Source organism: Panicum hallii, chromosome 7 (genome assembly GCF_002211085.1).
Source record: "Panicum hallii strain FIL2 chromosome 7, PHallii_v3.1, whole genome shotgun sequence".
NCBI classification, from domain to species: domain Eukaryota; kingdom Viridiplantae; phylum Streptophyta; class Magnoliopsida; order Poales; family Poaceae; genus Panicum; species Panicum hallii.
In genome coordinates this window covers 37,102,443-37,124,125 of record NC_038048.1, presented here as the reverse complement: position 1 = coordinate 37,124,125, position 21,683 = coordinate 37,102,443, and the positions used below count along the sequence as shown (strand labels likewise).

The 21,683-nt window shown below is 50.9% G+C and overlaps 2 protein-coding genes across 2 annotated transcripts; one reads left to right on the top strand and one right to left on the bottom strand.

The window, feature by feature from the left end:
- Positions 1–243: 243 nt before the first annotated feature.
- Positions 244–3,333, bottom strand: LOC112900108. Its single transcript, XM_025968848.1, has 4 exons — positions 2,954–3,333; positions 1,191–2,064; positions 754–1,121; positions 244–605 (listed from the first exon to the last, which is right to left on the bottom strand). The coding sequence occupies exons 1-4, from the start codon at positions 3,134–3,136 to the stop codon at positions 582–584; spliced, it is 1,449 nt and encodes a 482-aa protein (XP_025824633.1). The 5' UTR covers positions 3,137–3,333; the 3' UTR covers positions 244–581.
- A 13,882-nt stretch (positions 3,334–17,215) lies between these two features.
- Positions 17,216–21,229, top strand: LOC112901729 (anthranilate synthase beta subunit 1, chloroplastic-like). The gene is made up of 8 exons (XM_025970697.1): positions 17,216–17,426; positions 17,534–17,709; positions 19,551–19,621; positions 19,729–19,766; positions 19,859–19,969; positions 20,053–20,152; positions 20,620–20,755; positions 20,889–21,229. The coding sequence occupies exons 1-8, from the start codon at positions 17,315–17,317 to the stop codon at positions 20,988–20,990; spliced, it is 846 nt and encodes a 281-aa protein (XP_025826482.1). The 5' UTR covers positions 17,216–17,314; the 3' UTR covers positions 20,991–21,229.
- Positions 21,230–21,683: the final 454 nt, after the last annotated feature.

Sequence of the window (21,683 nt, the reverse complement as noted above, 5' to 3'; positions counted from 1 at the left end):
TCACGAATTAGATCTAGACTTCTGCAATTAGTTTTATAATTAGTTTGTGTTTAGTTCTCCTAATTAGCATCGAAATATACAATGTGACATGACTAAATTTTAGTGCTTAGCATCCAAACACCTCCGGATCGGTAGCCAAAAATGAAGCTGATGTGCTACTGATCTAGCTTCATAACGGAATGCTAATGTTAACAAGCTTCTGAAATTAGGAGATATGCACATAGAAACCACACTCATTCGTCATTTCCTAGTTCACTTCTCGAGTGAGCTCTATATTTCTCGATTTCTATTTTCTATGGACAGCAAATGAAAGAATCATCAGAACTCATAGCGACATTACACTTCTCGATAAGAGAGACACATATGCTTTGCACTTGCAATGTATGCACACAAAGAAATTTCTAGCTACATGTCGACATATCTTGCACTTCTAGTTTCTGCACTTCCACCAGATGACCTGTTCCCTACTTAACAGATCATTTGGGATGTTTGGAGAATGGCCTCCCTCTCCCTTTGCTTGAAGCTGATCTTAGGAATTGAATCCACGATTCTTGGCACCCATTCTCTGCAGCGCAATTTCCTCACTTCTCGGACAATGAAATGAGCTGCAAAACCAGAGAGAGAAGATTTTGCTTCAAAATAATAAGAGAGACAAGAGTTGCAAAATATTGGCTATTATGTAACGGTCCGAACTTGAAGAACTTCTACAGCACATCGCACATTAATAAAGCAAAACAAAGCAAAACCACACACCTGACTAGCGACCTCAAGCAGACGCCTATTACTTTGTGGTGAGTCTGTCAAGATCACTTGTGTTTTTGATTTGTGTTCCTCTACTGGACCCATACGATGGAGAATCTTGTCAGTGACAGAATCATCAGTGCTCTTCTCAATGTGCTTGCTCTTTCGCTTCCTACGGTTGAATGTGTACAGGCATGCAGTTCGATTGGAAGTGATAGAGGATATGGTTGCATTTCCTTCATTGGTTGAGGAGCTGACAATAGGAGCTACACCAAATTTGTCTAAATCCAAGTTGCAAATATGCTGGTTCTTATCTTCTTTCTTGTCTGATATAGTATTCTCTTGTGTTCTGCACTCTGAGAGGTCTTCTGTCATGTTAACTGCATGAAGATAATCATGTTTAAATGATGACAATATATTCGGATGAATTGAGTGTTTCAGAATAGTACCTTCATCTTCAGTGCTGTTTTTCATTGGTTCCACGGTCTGCATAGACCTATTATCAGAATCAAACGAACTCTGCATTGGGTCAGTCAGATACATCATGGCTTCAGTAACATGTTGCCCAACATGATTTCCACCTTGTCTATCAAAAATCTTTGAAGGAGAAAGATCATGTTCAAGGGCCTGAATTAGCAGCATACATCCATTACCATCAGAAGTGTTGGGTGCTTCATTTTCTGTTTTCCTTTGCACCTTATTTGCAGCATGCCTATATCTAGACCCACTTCTTTTGCTCCTCCTACGCTTGCAGTATCTTAGATTTCCAGTTTGGAGTACCTCTGCCTCTAGGCAGCAAAATTTTTTAGCGATTACTTTCTTTCCACTGATCGAAAGATTTTTCACTTGACCAGCATTCCGACCACTTCGTCCCAAGGGTGTCTCCAGACTTTGAACGTGCTGTTCAAGTGAACTAGTATTTTTGGCACCTCTACTGCAAAAACATATGGATTCCTTATGTGTTGCTCCAGATAATGCGAGATAATGATTGCAATTGTGCAGGTCCTGGATTTTCCCCACATTTTCATCCTCCTTTAAATTTCTTGGAATACAATAAATTTCAGAACTTACTGGAGATTTACTTCTCTCTCTCATGCAGATCTTAGAATGATGACTGCTCATCTCGCTATCATCAGTTTTCTCAGCGTCAGAATGTCTGATTCTGTTTTCTTCAGCTTGAATTTTTGTCTGGTTCAACTCATTTTTTGCTCTCTCCAACTCTCCTTCAAGTGAGAGTATAGTACTTTGGGCACTATGCAGCTTCATCTCAAGTTCTTCAATCCTTTTAATGTGAGCCAAAGATTGCAATTTTGCTTCTTTGATCTGCACAAGCACAAACATATTTGGAAATCAGACAAAATGAGACAGAAATCACTTTATCATTTTATAACGCAATAACTTAGGAGGAGTTTATAGGGGCATAGATACAGGAAGAAAGTGCAGAATGACTGGGGTAGAAGTTCAGCGTTGTTGTCCATTACATATTAAACATTAAGGTCCTATCAGAAAAGGTAATCATGACTTGTTTAAATTATTATAGTTAGAGCACAGCTTGGCCATTTCACGCCAAACTCCATCATCAAAATTAACCAAGTCATCTCGAAATAACCAACTCTTAATCACCTTGACAGAAAGTGAAAGGCGCAGTGCAAATTTCTGACAGTGCTCATTGAGTCAGCGTAACTTGATTCAAAATTGACAGCCATTTGGAAGAACTTGATTGTTACAGACCATTGGAATCCAATGAAAGAAAAACTACAGGTTATTGCACAAGTTCTTTTCTTTCTTTCAAAAAATTGCACAAGTTAGTGGGCATTCCCCCTGCTCAAGGAGTCACCAAAATCAAAGTAGACAAGCAGCAACATTATCCCCCTAAGCAAGTATTCAGGGACCTGACTGAAGTAGCTGCATATTTCAATATCATAGAACTGCACAACTTCCCATCTATCAAATACGAATTGACAAGACAACCACCCCCAATCCAAGCAAGCAAGGACGTTCCTGAACACAATCAACGCCACTAGATGCCGCGTTGCACACTTATTTATTTCAACTTCAAACTCAAAAAAAAATATTTCAACTTCATTAGAAAGGCTAGCATAACATTGCAAACCGTTTCGAGCCGGAATCCAAGCAGAGGAAGAAAACGAGCCAAAGGCGGAAAGGGGGGGGAGGTCGGAATTAAACACAAACGGTGGCAAAGAAAGGCGACCTTGGCGTCGGAGATGGCCTTGAAGCGCAGAAGTGCGGCGACGGCATCATCCCTAACAGCGTCCATCCCTCCCGCAAGCGCGGCGGCGCGTCGCTCGGCTGCGAGGATCCGCGCCGCCGCCTCCCTGGCGGCGTTCAGCATGACCTCCGCGTACGCTCTCTTCACCGCCTCAATCGTCGTCATCTCGGGCTACCCAAGAGATGAAAGCTCTGATCCAGCGCCGATGGCGGAAGATCGGGAGGCGAAAATGTGCGCGAACCTTGGTTTCCTCCTCACCTGGGATTGGGAGGCTGAGACGGCCGGAGTCTGGTGTTTCTTGGGCAGTTTTTTTTTTTTTTTTGATAGGGTTTCTTGGGTAGTTGGGCGGAAATGTGGTGGAGTGGAGCGGGGGCGGCGCGAGAAGCCGCTGCGGATGGCGCGGTTACCGGTTGGGCGGAACAGAAAGGAAAGGGGAAGTTACATATTTGCCCCTGGTTTGAACTTTAGGGTTTTTTTTAAGAACGGAACTGCTGCCGTAGGATTGAACAGTATTTGTGACGTGTCTACCGTATGCAAGTTTTACTAGGTTAAAGACCCTCGTTGTTCCAGTAGTAATTGTCGCAAATCTCCACAGTGAGTTGAAGCACTGCAAAAATTTTAAAACTATTAACAATCGAATATAAAGGGTCAAGCAATTAAAAAACTCTTTTATATTATAAAATAAAATAGTAAAACACACCACGACTTATTTGTTGATGCCCTCATCAAAACCTTCCTTTTCCACTCTGCCGGCAACTTATCGACACCATGCAAGTCCTCTAACCATACGATGATATCTTTGCTAATCCCTATATTACACATTGCCGTTTGATGCTACGTCCTATATTTAACCAACATTTGTACATCTCATTCTCATACTTTCGATCTTCTGCACCGGGTACGTCCTCGTAACACCGCCGTTTTCTATGGTATAATGGTTCTGCCCAGGTAAAATTAATCTTCTAAAGTTGAGGAGAGGAGATCCTATCCTAATGTACGATCCCTCCATTCCAAATTGTAGATTATTTTAGTAAATTTAAATATATAGATTTTACTATGTACTTAGATATATAACTGTGTCTAGATATATAATAAAATTTATATATTAAAATTTGCTAAAATGACTATTTCATCTTGTAACGAAGAGAGTATATCTGAATCGTTTTATACTGTTGAAAGATGGTGGAGCCACAATGGAAAGTAGATTAGGAAAGAATGTGGCATGGTAGAATTGGCATTGTGTATGAGTTCTATAAAGAAATTTCAATACTAACGTCTAAACACCGCTCATAGAAGATTAGATCCGTCACATCTTAAGATTGTTATTTTACCAAGGACATTTATCTTGTCCATTACTAAAAAGAACAGCTACATTAACAAGATACATAGTGTCGGAGGATTTCTCCAGCCGGATAGTGGAATGCACCCGTCTAATTCTAGTTTAGGAAGAGTTTAGGGAAGTGAAGGAATGCTAGATCAAGAGGCGCATGAACACGGGAAGCACACAAGGGTTTAGAGTGGTTCAGGTCGCCAGAGTGTAAAACTCTACATCCACTGTGTGTAGTATTGCTTGTGAAAGTTGTGAAACTTGTGTTTTGGTGGAACTTGAGAAAGCCCGGGCTACCGAGAGCTTGTACGGTTGTGCCTAAGCTTGTGTTCTAACGTGCGCGCTCTCCCTTTTATAGGCTCAAGGGGAGCGCGTACACTGAGCGGGGTCCCGACAGGTGGACCCGGCGACATATTTAAATAACGTACATATTGGAGCCTTAAATACCACAGATTCGGAAATCTTCCTCTTCGGCTCCCGTGCATATCCTCCGTCTGGATTTGGTCTTGTGCCGTCTCGGTGGCACAGAGTCTGCTACCAGTGACCTGCACAGTGGGGGACGTGCTGTCACTGTAGGGGGCTACAGTTCCCTCTGACGGGCGAATGGGCTATGTTGACCTGCCGTGCTGTAGCCTCCGCGCGCACTGTACCAACGCACGCCCATGCCGCGGCCCTCCTGCAGCAGACCATAATTACCCTTTGCTCACGCGCGCGGCGCTGTGATGTGACTACACGCCGCCCGCCTGCATAAGCGGTGTGGTGATGCGACACACGGCCTAGGTAACTGGCGGGCTTACCGTGGTGTCAGCATACCTGCCCAACATGTCAGTGGGCAGCCCATGCCCTGTCTCGGGCACGCGCACCCCAACCACCCGCATTTAATGCGGTAGTTGGGCTGGCTTCCCGCAGAAGGCTGGCTGCCACCGGACACGTGGCGGTGCTGGTTTTAACGGCCGCTTCCTCAGGGGCACGTGGCGGCACCGAACCTCTTCCCTAGTGGGAAGGGAGGTCCGGGCTGCCCTGGCTGGCACAGGCGCACAGGTCCCCTGGGGGTCCAGCTTCCACACGTAGGGGCCCAAGATCACCCCGTGGTGGTCCGGGCCTGCAGTAGCTATTCCTGAGGACAAGGACCTTGTCCTCTTGGGTACGTGGAGGCGCCAGACCTGCTGGAGCGCGGGGTGAGTTCCGGAGACCGTGACCCCAGCTATCAGGCCCGGGTCGTACGCCCTGTTACCTAAAGGCTTAGTGCGAGGTTACGGATAACCTCGCGCACCTCGGGTTGGACACACTAGCAGGACGTACCCCTGTCTGTATGTACCGACAGAGGCCCCCAGGCCCACCTCGGGTGAGGAACGAACCCGCAGGTGGGGCCATAACCTTGTGTTGCACCGGGTGGACAGCTTGCGCCCATAGCGAAGGGGCAAGAAGGACTTTTCCCCTCCGGCGAGATCCCCGAGGGGTCGTCCTCTGTCCGCGCTCTACGCGGCTGACGGTTCAGCTTCCTGTCTTATTCGCGCGCGTCCCGTCGTACTGGCGGTTCGGATTCCACCTTTTTCATCTGCCTCCAGCGACCACACCTTTGATCGGCAGGCCTGGGCCCACTGGCCATGGGGGTGAGAGGCGGGCGCCTGGTGCGAACGACTCTTCTGGTTCCCCTTGGTCGTCGTGGAGTCCAAAGGGGGAACAGCTTTATTTAAAGGCATGCGCCGCAGGGATCGGCTACCTTTTTGCACTTGCCTTCTCTAGACGTCGCAACGCCTCTTTGTCTCCACTCGTACTTTTGCGATCTGCTTTTTGCGCCCGGCATTTCTTCCTCTTCCTGCATTCTGCAATCCTTCCCCTCGCATCCGCAGCAATCGCCGCCATGTCTCTTCTTAGCCATCCCCGCCGCTTCCAGCGCCACGAACAGCTCGACGCGGTGCGCCGCCTCTTGGGGTGGACCACACTGGAGCTCTCCAGGAAGATCTGGGCAGGCTCGAGCTCCCTCAACGACCTGGTCGCGGGGGAGTTCGTCCTCTTCAACGCGTACATCACCTGCAGGCTGGTGCCTCCGATCTCCTCCTTCTTCCTTTTGCTTCTGGAGGAGTTCGGTCTTCAGCTCCAGCACCTCACCCCTCACTCCGTCCTCCTCGTGGCCATCTTCGCCCACTTCATGGAGATGTTCGTGGGGGTGCGGCCTGCGTCTCAATCTTTAGGCATTTCAACTCTCTGGTCGGGTCAGGGAGGAGCAAGTGCGAAATCGGCGCCTACTACTTCCAGCTCCAGCACGGGATGTCCAGCTCCTACTGTTATCGCCATATTCTGGACGGGCCAAAAGTGGGCCAAGGAGCAAGATGGGCCTAGGAAAAGGGTATGGCAGGATTACAGATCGGATCCCGTACGGGTGTTTGAGGACAGTAAGGCCGTGTAAACTCAGGCCTAGGCAGTTAGGATTCGTGTTGTGTTTGGTTAGGGTTAGTTAAGGAGAGCAAGTCTACGGACTATAAATATGTACCATGAATAAACGAGAAAAAGAGATTCATTCATCAACAACTCACGGCGCATCACCTCCCCTGTTCCAGGGTTTTTCATCGGGTAAGTGCCATGTAGCCCTCTGATCACGCTTCGCGTGATCGGGGGCGCATTGCTCTTGCTTGTTACTTTATGTGTTGCTCGTTCTGAAGCCTTATAGATGGCGAGTAGCATTAGTTATCATAGCGCGCATAGAGTAATGTTATTTTTGTATCATGATCTTGCTCTGTTCATTGTTCTTGCGTGCTCCGCGGTCATTGTATCCGTTTATGGATGCAATGATCGCGTCTTGCTTTGTTTATATTGATAGATCCGATCTGTTACGGCTAGTTTCTATTTATTAGGGATTTAGCTCAATATGTGCATGATTAGGCCTTGCAAACGAGTTGAAAGTTCCGGTGGTATGTTAGTATCGGATCTCAGCCTGGGTAGAGGTCTCTTTAGGAATCGGCTCTTTAGCTGCTTTTAGGGTCTCTGTTTAGGGTGTTTGTTCTGATGTTTTGCGTATTCGTTAGGCTCAATCACGTGTAGGATGTTCCGATTGTGTAATGAGGGCTTAGTTGTCGTAGATTGGATCAGATTAATATCTTTAAAGCAAGCTTTTTCTCTTTATTATATACATATGTTATCTGTCCCGAAGATCCGATCCGGTACCGATGCAATCGGCTCTTTACAGCCGATACCGGGGAGGAGTGATGAGCCGATCACGGCTCGGACTAATCTTTACAAGTGTCTGTGCTTACAGGAATTTCATGAATCACACCTTCCTGATCAGGTACAGGATCAGGTGGCACGCCTAGCAACTCCAAGCCAGGGTGTGCGCCAGATCGCTGGGCCGTTGACCGAGGGACCGGGGCCCACCAGCCGTCCCGGAAGCCTCCCGGCTCCTCGTGTTGCCTGTCGTTGCTCGCCGGTGGGTTTCGATTGACAACACCTACATCAGCGCCTTCTCCAGCACCAAGTGGGAGGACTGGCGCCACGACTGGGTCATCGCCATGGCCGACACCAACGATTGCCTCGAGCTGCCGACGGAAGGGCCCCTTCTCGACCGCAGCTGCTAGAAGGCCTGACAGTCCCTACCGGTGGAGCTCGACCCAGTGCTGGACCGGGTGAAAACTCTGTCTAGGGGCAGCCTGACATCCATGATGGTGTTGGGCGACTTCCTAAGGCGCCGCATCGCTCCCCTACAACACTGATCCAGGATGGCCTGCATGTTCACCGGGGTGAACGACTGCAGCAGGATCATGCGCGGGGCCGGCTCAGATCTGTTCGGCGCGGAGCTGGAGGTCCTGATTCGGGCGATGACTGGCGAGGCGTACACCCCGGAGTTGTTGGCGCTCCCGAGAGGGGTCAAGGCCCTGTGCGAGGATCAGGCGATGCGGACAGCGGTCCTGGCGTCGCTGCCGACCCTTGACGAGGGCGGCCTGGCGGTCCGGCAGGTGGGAGGCGACCCCAATCACGAGATCCGGATTCCCGGCAACTCGCCCGAGAGCCACCAACGCGCCGACCGAAGCCCCGGCGGGTCCTGCCACGGAGGTCCGGCTCCCGCTGGGAAAGAGAAGGTGCCGGAGTTCCACCACAACTACAACGTGCGCTCCATCCTGATCCACAAGGATGGCGAGCTGCCAGAGGCGGCCACCTTGTGGAGCAGCCGGGACCACGAGGAGGACAACGTGCGCTCCATCCCGATCCGCAAGGATGACGAGGTGCCGGAGGCGGCCACCTCGCGGAGCAGCCGGGACCGTGAGGAGGACAGGTCGCGGAGGCTCCACCGCGGCGACGGATCCTACGTGGGGGAGCCAGCCCCCAAGTGCCAGAAGACGGCGAAGTCGGTGGGGGCAGAGTAGCTCCCGGGCTCCGCCACCGCCACCGCAACACCAGCAGCCGCAGGGGAGGCCGGAGGAGACGCGGTGGTCTTCACCGCAGCATCGACCACCGCTGCTGCCGCCACAGCAGCGCCGGGCACCTCCACAGCAGTGCCAGGCTCCGCCATCGCCACCATCCCAGCGGCAGCAGCAGGTCCCACCGCCACCGCCGTCGCCGCCCTGCGACGCCATCGTCGGGGAGGCCTCACCAATCACCCGGGGCATCATCCTTAGGAAGGAGGGAATCCCCGATCACGCAGGCAGGATGGGGGGTGCGGAGCTCCACGTGAGTGGTTACCTCCTCATGTTTCTCTTTGTTTCATTCTTTTTCGGGATCCTTACCTTGATGATGTTTGCCAGGACCGCTCGCCCTGCCACAACCTCCGCACCCTCCGGCAAATCGCTGGCTAGGAGGTCCGGCCCCCAGCTGGCTTCTTCCACGACCACTGGGGGGCCGGCAGCATCGTCGGCAGCACCACCGTCCCCGCCCGCGGCCGCGGAGGCCCGAGCCGGAGCCCCGGAGGCCGAAGCTGCACCCCAGAAGGAGGCGTCCCCTCCAGCCGCGACGGGCGGAGAGTCAGCCGCGGCGGCTGCGTCAGGAACCACGGCGGAGGCCCCCTCAGCAGAGCCGACTGCGGAGGAGGCTGCGGCGGCGGTGGGGGAGCCGCAGCGAAGGTCGTAGAGGCTCCCAGCTCCGGCCCCCAGCCCGCACAGGAGACATGCCGGAGGTGGTGTATGGGAGGCACCTCCTCCCGAACCCGGTGAAGGTCCCTATCCCCTGCCTCTTGGTCAAGGCCCATCGGGCGATGGAGGAGGCGAAAGCGGGCTTCCGATAGAGTGGAAGGAGCGGAAGGCGGAGCACCTTCGGCTCTCCGACTGGGAGCGCCGTCTGGGGGACCGCATCTAGGTGGTGGCCTCCCGTGCCGCCGAGGAGCGGGCCCAGCTGGAGCGGGAGCGCGATGTCCAGCGCGAGAAGATACGCAGGGTCATCGACCGGGAGGTGGCGGTCGCCCATCGGGAGAAGGCGGCGACCCGGAAGGAGGCGGAGGTGGAGCTGAAGGAATGGTCCGCTCGTCACACAATCGACGCTGCCAAGATGATGGCAAAGATGATTAACGACGAGCGAGCCACCCTCAAGCAACGAGAAAAGGCCGTCCAAGAGGGGGAGGCCCGCCTCGCCACCCTCCAAACAGACATGAGGCGCGGACCCGGGACCTCAAGGAGCGGGAGGCCAAGGTGGAGGGATTCCTGGCGGAGCAGCGCGCCGAGATCGAGCGGATTGTGAAGTGGGTCGGTGAAGCAAGCACCACCCTGGAACCCCTTGGGCTAAGTCCCATCCAGGTTGCAGAGGCCCCTTCTTCACTCGGCGCTGCCCTTCCGGTGCTGGACTCTGCCCTTCTAAACTAGTTCCAAAGATCAATATGTCATTGACATACAAACACAATATTACTCCCTTACCCCCACTAAACCGATAATACACAAGTGTCGGCTTCATTCACCATAAAGCCTGCTGACGTTAGAGTTCTATCGAACTTCTCATGCCATTGCTTTGGCGCCTGCTTAAGGCCATACAAGGATTTTCTTAGGCTACACACCTTGTTCTCATGTCCAGGTACCACAAATCCATTTGGCTGCTTCATATAGATCTCTTCATGGAACGCCTGGAGTCCTCCATCGTCGGGCGCCTGGAGACCGAAGGACGGGAGCTTGCCTGGGTGGTGGTCGACTATATCCTGACCTGCTTCCGGAGCCATGACCCCGCCATCTCCTTGACTCCAGTCCTGGAGGGCCCCGTACCAGAAGCGGAGGCCGCCGTCCAGGAAGGAGTACAAGAGGCGGTGGAGATCGTGGCTGCCCGCTTCGAGCGCTTCACAGGGCCGGACCTGTAAAAGGAGGAGGCCCCTCCGGACCGCCAATAGAATAGGAATAGTTTTTTGTTGTTTTTTGTATATATTGTAAGTAATGTAATGTTCTGTATATGACAAGCAATAAAACTTAGCTGTTTTGCAAGAAAAACTTAGCTATTTTTCCAGTTGCTTGTTCTGTCGTGTGCTTACTGGATTACCGAGGTCCCTTGGCCCCCTGGGAGGTAGTCGCAAGGGATTGGGACTAGCTTCCACGAAAACGAGGTTTAGTCCTGCACATGACTTAGCATCGACGCTTAGCAATCATTCCCACGGGGTTCCGGACCTTGCCGGCGAGAGTCCTTTGAGATGCTTAGTGAATCGGAGCACCAGGGCCTAGGCTCAAGGCCCGAAGGGGTCTGGACTTCCGGGTCAGCGGTTCTAGGTACTACGGTACTTATCTTAGGGAGGTAGAGCATGTAGGCTTAGAGTACGAAACCAGGCTAAGCAGCTACACAACTCTGGACCCCGTAGAGGACAAGTACGCTTCCCCGAAGACGGACCCCCGAAGACCAGACCCTTTCTTCCCATGTGGAGAGGTCTTGGACGGAGACACAACCCAGCAACTCAATTCGGGCCTCAAGCATGGCACAGGGATAGAGGACCACATGGGGATTAGGGTAAGTGGAAGACAAGAAAAGAAACTGAATTGCATAAACCTCAAAAGCAGGGCATAAACTAAGAATAAATTTTTCCTTGATAAGTTGGTACAGATAGAACGTGCGATGAGCGCCAGGGGCCGGGTTTACGAGGGCGAACCTCCACCGCTCTGGCCCGCACAGGGTTGCTACCATATTATAAAGGAAAAAATTATTCTCGGCTAAGTCCCTAAGGATAAAACTTACGGAGGTGCTCAGTGTTCCATGGGTTGGGTAGTTGCACGCCTTCCTCCGTAGCTAAGCGAACAGATCTGGTCGGCACACCTTTGACACCTTGAAGGGGCCCTCCCTGCTGGGGGAGAGCTTGTGGAGACCCTCTCGGTTTAGGATTCGCCGTAGGGCTAGGTCCCCGACCCGGTGCTCCCTACTATGCATGAACCGTTGATGGTAACGCCAGAGCGCTTGGTTGTATCGTGCATTTTGGACTGCTACTCGCCATCTTTGCTCGTCGACGAGGTCTACATCTTGGCAACGCTGCTGCTACTGCAATTCCTCATCAAAAGCTTGGATTCGTAGTGAGCCTATGGTGATCTCCGGGGGAAGGCATGCTTCAGCCCCGTAGACCAGGAAGAAAGGGGTCTCCCCGGTCGCTCGGCTGGGTGTTGTCCGGTTCCCCCATAGTACGTTTGGAAGCTGGTCAACCCACTTCGCACCATGCTTTTCAAGATCGTTGTAGGTGCGAATTTTGAGCCCCCTGAGTATTTCAGCATTAGCCCGCTCCACTTGGCCATTGCTTCTGGGATGTACCACAGAAGTGAAGCAGAGCTGGATGCCGATGTCCTCACAGTACCCTTGAAAGTGCTGGCTCTTGAACTGGGTCCCGTTGTCGGTGATGATTCGGTTCGGGACCCCGAACCTGAACACAATTGACTTGAGTAACGCGATTGCTGATGCCTTGGTGATGTTGACCACAGGGGTTGCTTCCGGCCACTTGGTGAACTTGTCGATGGCAACGTAGAGGTACCGGTACTCACTGACGGTCCTGGGGAAAGGTCCCAAGATATCTAACCCCCATACAGCGAAAGGCCAAGAGGGTGGAATCATTTGCACAGCCTGAGCGAGAGTGTGTATATGCTTTGCATGGAACTGACATGCTTTGTAGGACTTTACCAGCTCAGCTGCATCCTCGAGCGTTGTCAGCCAGTAAAAGCCATGCCGGAAGGCTTTAACGACCAGCGTGCAGGATGAAGAATGGCTTCCGCACTCACCTCCATGGATCTCTGCGAGCAAGTTACAGCCCTCTTTCTGGGTGATGCACCGCATGAGGATGCTATTGGCGCCACGGCGGTAGAGATCCCCTTCTACCACCGTGTATCGCTTAGCCAATCGCACTATACGCTCAGCGGATGTTTGGTCTTCAGGAAGGAAGTTGTCTTTCAGGTAGTCCCGGATCTCGGAGATCCATGCATCGGGACCCTTGAGGGTGCACACAATCCTTGACGGACCCCACGGATGGAGCACCGCCAGGACCGCTAGCTTCGAGGTGCTAGACTGACCCCCTTCGCCCAGTTTGGCAGGTTGGACGGATGGCTTCAGCAACCATCTTTGGAAGACGCCCTCTGGCACGGATGCCTGAGTTGATGCCCTCGCGGAGAGCGCATCTGCCACTGAGTTGCCTTCACGTGGAACGTGTTGCAGTTCCAGCGCGTCGAAGTTCTTCTCCAGCTTCCTCACGTGGATGAGGTATGCTGCGAACTGGGGATTGTTGCAACAACACTCCCCCGGACCTGCCTGATGACGAGTTGGGAGTCTCCTTTGACCAGGAGCTCCTGGACCCCCAGGGATAGGGCCACCGTCAGTCCAAAGATCAGGGCCTCGTATTCCGCCATGTTGTTGGTGGTCTCAAAGTCGAGGAGCACCATATATTTCACTTGTTCGCCATTTGGGTCAATGAGGACCACGCCAGCTCCTGTCTTCTTGTTGCGTGCGGACCCATCAAAAAAGAGCGTCCAGTGGGGTCCGATGAACACCGGAGCCCTGACTTCTAGCGGTGGGGGGTCCGAACGATGGTCCGAACCCCCACGGACGCTTGGTGTAGGAGTCCACTCTGCAACGAAGTCGGTAAGGATTTGACTCTTGATGGCGTGGCGGGGCTGGAAGTCAAGTTGAAATCCAGCAAACTCTGCAGCCCACTTGGTAATGCTGCCCGTCGCGTTGGAGTTGTGGAGGATGGCCCTCAATGGGTAGGAGGTCACCACCATAATTTTGTGGGCCTGAAAATAATGGCGGAGCTTCTGGGATGCAATGAGTATAGCATAAAGGAGCTTATGCGTCTCGGGATACCTGGCATTTGCTTCATGTAGGACCTCGCTAACATAGTAGACTGGCTTTTGGACGGTCTTGACTTTGGCGGCGGAACTGGGCCCTTCTCCCTGAGCTAGGGACACACCGGACCCCAGGTCTTTTGATTCTTTCCCGGGTCGGGACCTGGCCGGACCCTCCAAAGCAGGGTCGGTTGTCATATTGGTGGAGGTCGGACCTCCACTTCCTACAGGGGGGACCACAGGGGTCCCTTGCAATAGTTGCTCGGACCTCTCAGTGACCAGCACCATGCTGATCATTTCAGTCGTCGTTGCAGGGTATAGAAACAATGTCTCACCTGGTCCGGAGCCACTAGGACCGGCAGAGAGGTGAGATACTGCTTCATCTCCTGGAAGGCTTGCTCTGCCTCCTCAGTCCACGTAAATGGACTGGACCCCCTCATCAACTTGAAGAAAGGGAGAGCCCTCTCCGCCAGCCTTGAGATGAAACGGCTAAGGGCTGCAAGGGACCCCATCAACCTCTACACGTCCTTGAGACGTACAGGGGGTCTCATTGCTTCGATTGCCCGAACTTGTCCGGGTTCACCTTGATCCCCCGGTGCTAAACCAGGAAACCGAGGAGATTCCCCGCCGAAACGCCAAAGACACATTTCTCGGGGTTAAGCTTCGTGCAGGTCGCATGCAGTTTGTCGAAGACATGAGCTAAATTTTCTAGAAGCGAATTCGATTCTCTAGTCTTGACAACAATATCATCAACATACACCTCAACTATGTCTCTAACTAAATCACCTAATGTAGATATTTCTTATGGTCAATAATGACATTAGGCCAACTGCAGGGGATGGCATTTTGAGGACCAGATACCTGTAATGGTCAACGGCCATGAACCGGTACAGAGCCGGCCTATCAATAATGGCGTTGAATGGGAAGAGGTCCGGTGCCGCCACATGCCCCTACCTGGCGCGCCAAATGTCGGAGGATTTCTCCAGCCGGATGGCGGAATGCACACGCCTAATCCTAGTTTAGGAAGAGTTTGGGGAAGTGAAGGAATGCTAGATCAAGAGACGCATGAACACGGGAAGCACATAAGGGTTTAGAGTGGTTGAGGCCGCCGGAGCGTAAAACCCTACGTCCATTGTGTGTAATATTGCTTGTGAAAGTTGTGAAACTTGTGTGTTGGTGGAACTTGAGAAAGCTTGGGCTACCGAGATCTTGTACGGGTGTGCCTAAGCTTGTGTTCTAACATGCGCGCTCTCCCTTTTATAGGCTCAAGGGGAGCGCGTACACTGAGCGGGGTCCCGATAGGTGGACCCGGCGACATATTTAAATAATGTACACATTGGAGCCTTAAATGCCACAGATTTAGAAATCTTACTATTCGGCTTTCGTGCATATCCTCCGTCTGGATTTGGTCTTGTGCCGTCTCGCTGGCACAGGGTCTGCTGCCAGTGACTTGCACAGTGGGGGACGTGCTATCACTGTAGGGGGCTACAGTTCCCGCTGACAGGCGAAGGGGCTATGTTGACCTGCCGTGCTGTATCCTCCGCGCGCACTGTAGCAGCGCACGCCGCGGCCCTCCTGCAGCAGACCATAATTACCCTTTGCTCACGCGCGCGGCGCTGTGATGTGACTACACACCGCCCGCCTGCGTACGCGGTGTGGTGATGCGACGCGCGGCCTTGGAAACTGGCGGGCTTACCGTGGTGTTAGCGTACCTGCCCATCGTGTCAGTGGGCAACCCATGCCCTGTCTCGGGCACGCGCACCCCAACCACCCGCATTTAATGCGGTAGTTGGGCTGGCTTCCCGCAGAAGGCTGGCTGCCATCGGATACGTGGCGGTGCTGATTTTAGCGGCCGCTTTCCTAGGGGCACGTGGCGGCACGGGACCTCTTCCCCAGTGGGAAGGGAGGTCCGGGCCGCCCTAGCAACACAGGCGCACAGGTCCCCTGGGGATCCTGCTTCCACACGTAGGGGCCCAAGACCACCCCGTGGTGGTCCGGGCGTGCAGTAGCTATTCCTAAGGACGAGGACCTTGTCCTCGTGGGCACGTGGAGGCGCCGGACTTGCTGGAGCGCGGGGTGAGGTCCCGAGACTGTGACCCCAGCTGTCAGGTCCGGGCCATACGCCCTATTACCCAAAGGTTTAGTGCGAGGTTACGGATAACCTCGCACCCCTTGGGTTGGACGTACTGGGAGGATGTACCCTTGTCTGTATGTACCGATACATAGGATCTAACGTGGATTTTAATCGCTATTCACCTGGCGAGGGTGTAACTCTACCTCACCAGCCGTACAAGTTATTAGTTATTGTTCGTTTTCTTAGTGTTATTTGGATTCGGGTGAGTAAACTTTAGTCCCGTCATATTGGATATTTGACCACCAATTAGAAGTATTAAATGTAGACTAATTTATAAAACCAATTACATAAATGAAGGCTAATTCACGAGATGAATCTATTAAGCTTAATTAATCCATCATTAGCGCATGCTTACTGTAGCATAATATTATCAAATCATGAACTAATTAGGTTTAGGTTTAATGGATTCGTATTGTGAATTAGTCTCCATACGTGCAATTAGTTTTATAATTAGTCTATATTTAGTACTCCTAATTAGTGTCAAACATTCGATGTGACAGTTACTAAAATTTAATCGGGGTGATCCAAACACCCCCTTAGCAACCTCGCTTAGGAAAATATAGCTCTAGTTTTGCATCAGGGAAGCAAGCGCTTTCTGATTTTTTTTTCCTCCTCGAACATTTCCGTGATTCTTTTAACTTTGTTCTCCGTCACTTTCATTGTGCATCATAAAATCTTCGATGTGCTTTTTACGATCTGTAGTGGGACAGCTGAGAGCATAATCGGTCACACATCTGGTACAATGTTTTCCGTATTTCGCTTTGTAGGCCTGTAGCTCGTACCAGCGTAGCATCGCAATCAGACTACAAGAAATTGCCTGCACGCTCAGATGACCGTGATGGGTGTTTCACCCATCGTCTCTTCTCAGAGTGTACAATTGGCTGACGCCGTTGCCCCAGCGGATCGATCCATTCATGTGAAGGTTTATTTTATAAAAAGAAGTCGAGGAAGACAAATTTTGACCGAACAGCCTTGTGTAAAAGTTCCAGCATCGGACCGCAGCCACGGATTTCACGACAAACAAAATCCGTTCTTCTGCCCAGCCACCTACCACCGCCACCCGTTTCCTGCAGCCATGCGGTGGAGCAAGACCGGCGTCTCCACCCAAAATCCTCGGCAAGGAAGAGGAGTTCTACCGTCTCTGATCGCGACCCTCCCGGCACCGGCTATCCGAAACCCCGGACGCGCGAGACCCGCGTGCTGAGGCCTGCCTCGTGCCCAACGGCGACGGCCGCGACCACGAGGAAGAGGCACCGGTGCCCGTAGGCTGTTGACTTCGCTCTGGGCGCGACGCGATCAGCAGGCCGCGCCGACGCACGCACGGGCACGGCGCCCTGCCCCGCGCGCGAGGAAAAAAGAAACGAGAGAAACGCCGCGCCGCTCGTGGCTCGTGCTATCGATTTTGAAATTTTCAATTCGTATGGCCACGAGGAGCCGAGACTGGCCGCCATGGAGGAGGCCGCCGCACCAGATCAGATCAGATCGGATCGGTAAATCCACTCACTAATCTAATCGCTCCCCGCTATTCCAGCCCAACCCAAAAAACAAAGCCCCGTTTCTATTTATAAGCACAGAGCCGCATCTCCCCCGCCGCCCGCTCCCCGACCACGTGACACCCTCGCTCGCGCCCACCCCACCCGCACCTCCGGCTGCCCCACCCCGCCTCCCTCGCGCCGGGAATGGCCTGCTCCCGCCTCGCCGCGGGGCCTTCCGCGGGGGCCGCCGCGGCCCGGGCGCGCTCGCCGGCGTCCTCACCGGCACCCGCCTTCGCGCGCGTACCGGCGGCGCACCGTACGTGTCGCTCTTCATGGTTTCATCCTCCCCCCGGGCCTCGGCCCTTCCTAGCCCGATTCGGCGCGTTGCTGACCGATTTGGTTGCGCTGCTTCCCTCCCCGCAGGTTACGCGAGTGGTGGGCTGTCAGCTAGGGGCGGGAAGGCGGCGTCCCCCGTGGCCGTCGGCGCGGGGCCGGCCGCGGCGGCGCCGGTGGCGGACGTGGACGGACGCCCGGCCACGGAGAAGCAGCCCATCATCGTCATCGATAACTACGACAGCTTTACCTACAATCTATGCCAGGTATACGGCGTTTTTGTGTTGTTTGGGACATGTTCCCTTCTTCCGAATTGTTTTGTTCTGTGATCTGTGTATGCGATATCCTTGCTAATGCAGCTGATTGAGTGGCAGCGTCCTGCGATCCATGGGCGGGTTCATACTGCACACGTGCCATCAGTATTTTCTCCCGTGGCATGTGTGCAGTTTTGTTCATCTGTTTGCTCAAATGCCGTTGGTTGCAGCAGATTGTTTTTTATGCATTTCTGGATAATTGTTTGAACATTTTCCCTTTGACTTTAATTATGTTGAAAATGTTTTACTATCTGCAAGGTGAAATGTTCTGCCCTGGTGGAATAATTTCTTTGATTTTCGCTCATGATGTTAGATCTAGGATAATATGTAATATGTATGTAATGCCACCTTGCTGTGTCAGTGGTAATGTTATCCTTTAAATTTTTTATTGGCCATTTATAATAGACATCAGGAATCTTTTTTTTTCAATTTACTTGTACTTAGATCAACTGATGAATCCATGATCACAAGATTGCTCGGAATGTATTCAATGACACTGCTATACAATGTGAACCTTGCTATAGGATTTGAATCAGCTAAGTAGGCCTCCATATCTGGAAGGGATCATCCATGTGCCAAAGTAAAGTCTAAACAACTGATATCGCCACTTTTTTTGTGAACGAAATCCCATAAAAAAACTGTTTGGCATATCGGTGATTTACATCAACAGTGCTTGTTGAAAAAAAATTGATACGGCAGGTGGAAGCCATAATCATGATTACATTCTTTGTACTTGGGGGTGGCAATCACGTGTTTCCTGTTCCACAAAACGGTTATATCATTCCATCATTGCATGATCTGAACTTGAAATACGAATTCCAGGTTTATGCAGTAGCTGTTGGCTTGTCGAACTTGGTGCCCATTTCCATTGAATATCTTCGAGTCCTCACTACCTTTCTATTAATTTCTGCCTAGAATAGCTTTTTACAGGACTGAATTTGCCATCTAGTTTCTTCATGGGATTAGATCTCGAAAGATGAACGCTCTAGGTGGTCAATGGAGTGTGTCCTAGTGCCTAATACTAATAGGGATTAGGCATATCAATAGGCTCTAGGTGGGAGGGTGATTCTCCTAGCTCTTAGGTGGGTTATGTAGCCTTTTAAAACAATGGTTAATATTGAAGGATGGGCTATTGGAATTCTCCTTTGTAATAAAGCTATAAAAGGTATACTTCTAAAAAAATGGTAAAACAACTATGCATCTGAATGATAGTGGTATATATAATAGAATGACTTTTTGTGTTCAAGTGAAAAAATTGGAATTGGTACTTCTGCATTTCCTGACTTCAACAGTGACACCCATTAATTGAAAACACTATATATGAAGATAATGCATGTGGATGTCATTAACATCTAGGCATTGGTTAATGCCAGACTTCTGTTCAGAAGCATGTTTTATGTGACAAATGAGTAACTATCGGATCCTCTGAATTTTTCCTTCTTATTTTGTTGAATAACTTGTCAGGCTACATGCCATGATTTGAAATGTTGACTTTGATAATACTAAAAGGTTCACTTGACAAAACTACCTTGGCTTTGTAACACTGAAATGTTTATACTGGAGGTAGGATGGTGTACTGCTTTGTGAAGGTAGATATTTCTTATGGTCAATAATGACATTAGGCCAACTTAGTGTATTTCTGTTGTTCCTCGTAGGCGCCATCCATTTTATCCTTTTTTGAAATTCACATTTCATTTTTGCACTTTATTAAAACACAATAGAGTGAAAGAAAAGAGATACATATGCTATAAGCCAAATATTCCTTTCCTGACACTTTGTGTTTAATGATGAAGTATATGGGGGAGCTTGGATTAAACTTCGAGGTATATCGCAATGATGAACTGACCATAGAGGATGTAAGAAGGTATATATAGTTCTCCCAGAACATTTTTTAATTTTGATGTAGATGCTTTTTATCCAAAAAGGAAACTCTCAGTTTGATGATCATGCTCCCCATTTCATGTATTATAGGAAGAACCCAAGAGGAATACTTATTTCTCCAGGACCTGGTAAGTTTTTTCTTGCTGAATATCACAAGAGTTGAAGCTCCTGAGCATACTATACATGAATATCACAAAATACTTTCAAATTTGTTCTTTAGGTGAACCACAAGATTCCGGTATATCATTGCAGACTGTTCTTGAATTGGGCCCAACCATCCCAATTTTTGGAGTTTGTATGGGTCTGCAGTGCATCGGGGAGGCATTTGGAGGTAAGATTTATCTTTATACCAGGTCACTAGCTTTTCCATGACCTCATCTTTTCTCTCAAACCTTTATGTACATGAATATGCAGGAAAGATTATCCGTGCTCCTTCTGGAGTGATGCACGGAAAAAGCTCTCCAGTTTATTACGATGAGGAATTAGGAAAGGCCTTATTTGATGGCTTGCCAAAGTATGATTGATTTCTAAACCATTGAATCAGCCAAATTTTATTTTGATTGTGATATGTCTTGTTTTACTGATCACATATTCACATTGCTTATTATAGTGGTCACGCTTACTAATTCCCATAATCACTAGTTTTCATCAAGTGCTATTTTGTTACTTAACATTTTGGCATGCAACTAATGCTGCCTGTACAGAAGTTACTAGTTATAGAAAACATCTTGTCGGTCATTCTGCTTTTAATTGAAAAGTCATTCAGACATGTATGAGAAGTTCTTACATTTTTGTTTCTTTTCTTCAAGAACATAAATCTTTTCTTACTGGAGTTGTTGTTGAGATGGTTGTATACCATTTCACTTAGTATTGACAAAATAACACTTTTGTCAGGAAAACAAAGCTGTTTCTTAATTCTGTTTGTGCTACTACTCCCAAGCCTGCCTTCGATTTGACACATCCTTTGCTTTCCATGGACAGCCCTTTTACTGCCGCGAGGTACCACAGCTTGGTGATCGAGGAAGAAACCTTCCCACATGATGCTCTAGAGGCCACCGCATGGACTGAAGATGGGCTTATCATGGCCGCTCGCCACAAGAAGTACAAGCACATCCAGGTATTTTTTTTCCACTTCCCAATGCTTCACGGGCACTCCTGTTGATGCTTACGCTGGCCCTTCAAGCCAGGCTGACCTGACGATGTTTGCCTGGGAGCTGCATACTTGTGGTTGCTAACGCTGACTGTTTCAGGGCGTCCAATTCCACCCGGAGAGCATCATCACCCCCGAGGGCAAGAAAATCATCCTCAACTTCTACAAATTCATCGAGGAACTGGAGAAGCAGCGCTCGTAGGGGAGATAGGTGCCGCCAGTGGCTCCATAGATCAGGCAGAAGCAGAGAAAAGTCGCTTGAGCCGCACGGTTGCAGTGTTGGCACTGAAGTTAACTAGGAAACAGCTTTCCTCTCTTCATTCGTTGCGTTCATTGTAATGTAAGCCGCATGGACCCAGATTTCGAATAAAGTTCATCTGATGAAATAAGCACGGTGCAGGTGCCCTTTCGATGAATAAATAAATCCGGTTATTTTCATCAGGCGGGCCTTGGCAACATCTTTGTTAGTTCTGGCCTGCTGGGCTGTGACCGTGGCAAGACGACCGTAAATCCGTAATAGCATCTGGTGTTTGCTGGTTCTGTACTAGCAACCTTCTGCTGTTCGGCACGTCGGCACCGGCCACCACCTCCGCAGCCGGTGTGCATCCTAACCGAGGTTGGCTGAATGGCCCGATTCGCCGGCGTCGGCCGCTGCATGCGCTAGGACAGCGCCCGCGCCCACTGGGATCGGGCCAGCTGCCGAGGCGCAATACGGCGGCGCTAGCCTCTGTGGGCACCGGTGGTTCGGAACTTCGGGTGCCCGGACGATTTCAGCGGTCGCCGCTTTGCAAGACCTGCATGTGCGCCGGCCGCCGAGAGCTCACTGGCGGGCGGCGGCGCGGCTCTTGCGGAAGCCGTGCCACGCAGAACACGGCATGAGTCCCGTCAGCCCGGC

What these genes read in the sequence shown, in the direction of transcription:
- LOC112901729 (XM_025970697.1), top strand. Translation starts at nt 17,315, where the DNA reads ATGGCCTGCTCCCGCCTCGCCGCGGGGCCTTCCGCGGGGGCCGCCGCG. An exon ending in GCGCGTACCGGCGGCGCACC is followed by an intron (nt 17,427 to 17,533) that starts GTACGTGTCGCT and finishes CCCTCCCCGCAG; the next exon opens with GTTACGCGAGTGGTGGGCTG. An exon ending in ACCATAGAGGATGTAAGAAG is followed by an intron (nt 19,622 to 19,728) that starts GTATATATAGTT and finishes CATGTATTATAG; the next exon opens with GAAGAACCCAAGAGGAATAC.
- LOC112900108 (XM_025968848.1), bottom strand. Translation starts at nt 3,136, where the DNA reads ATGACGACGATTGAGGCGGTGAAGAGAGCGTACGCGGAGGTCATGCTG. An exon ending in AGGCCATCTCCGACGCCAAG is followed by an intron (nt 2,065 to 2,953) that starts GTCGCCTTTCTT and finishes GTGCTTGTGCAG; the next exon opens with ATCAAAGAAGCAAAATTGCA. An exon ending in AAACAGCACTGAAGATGAAG is followed by an intron (nt 1,122 to 1,190) that starts GTACTATTCTGA and finishes ATCTTCATGCAG; the next exon opens with TTAACATGACAGAAGACCTC.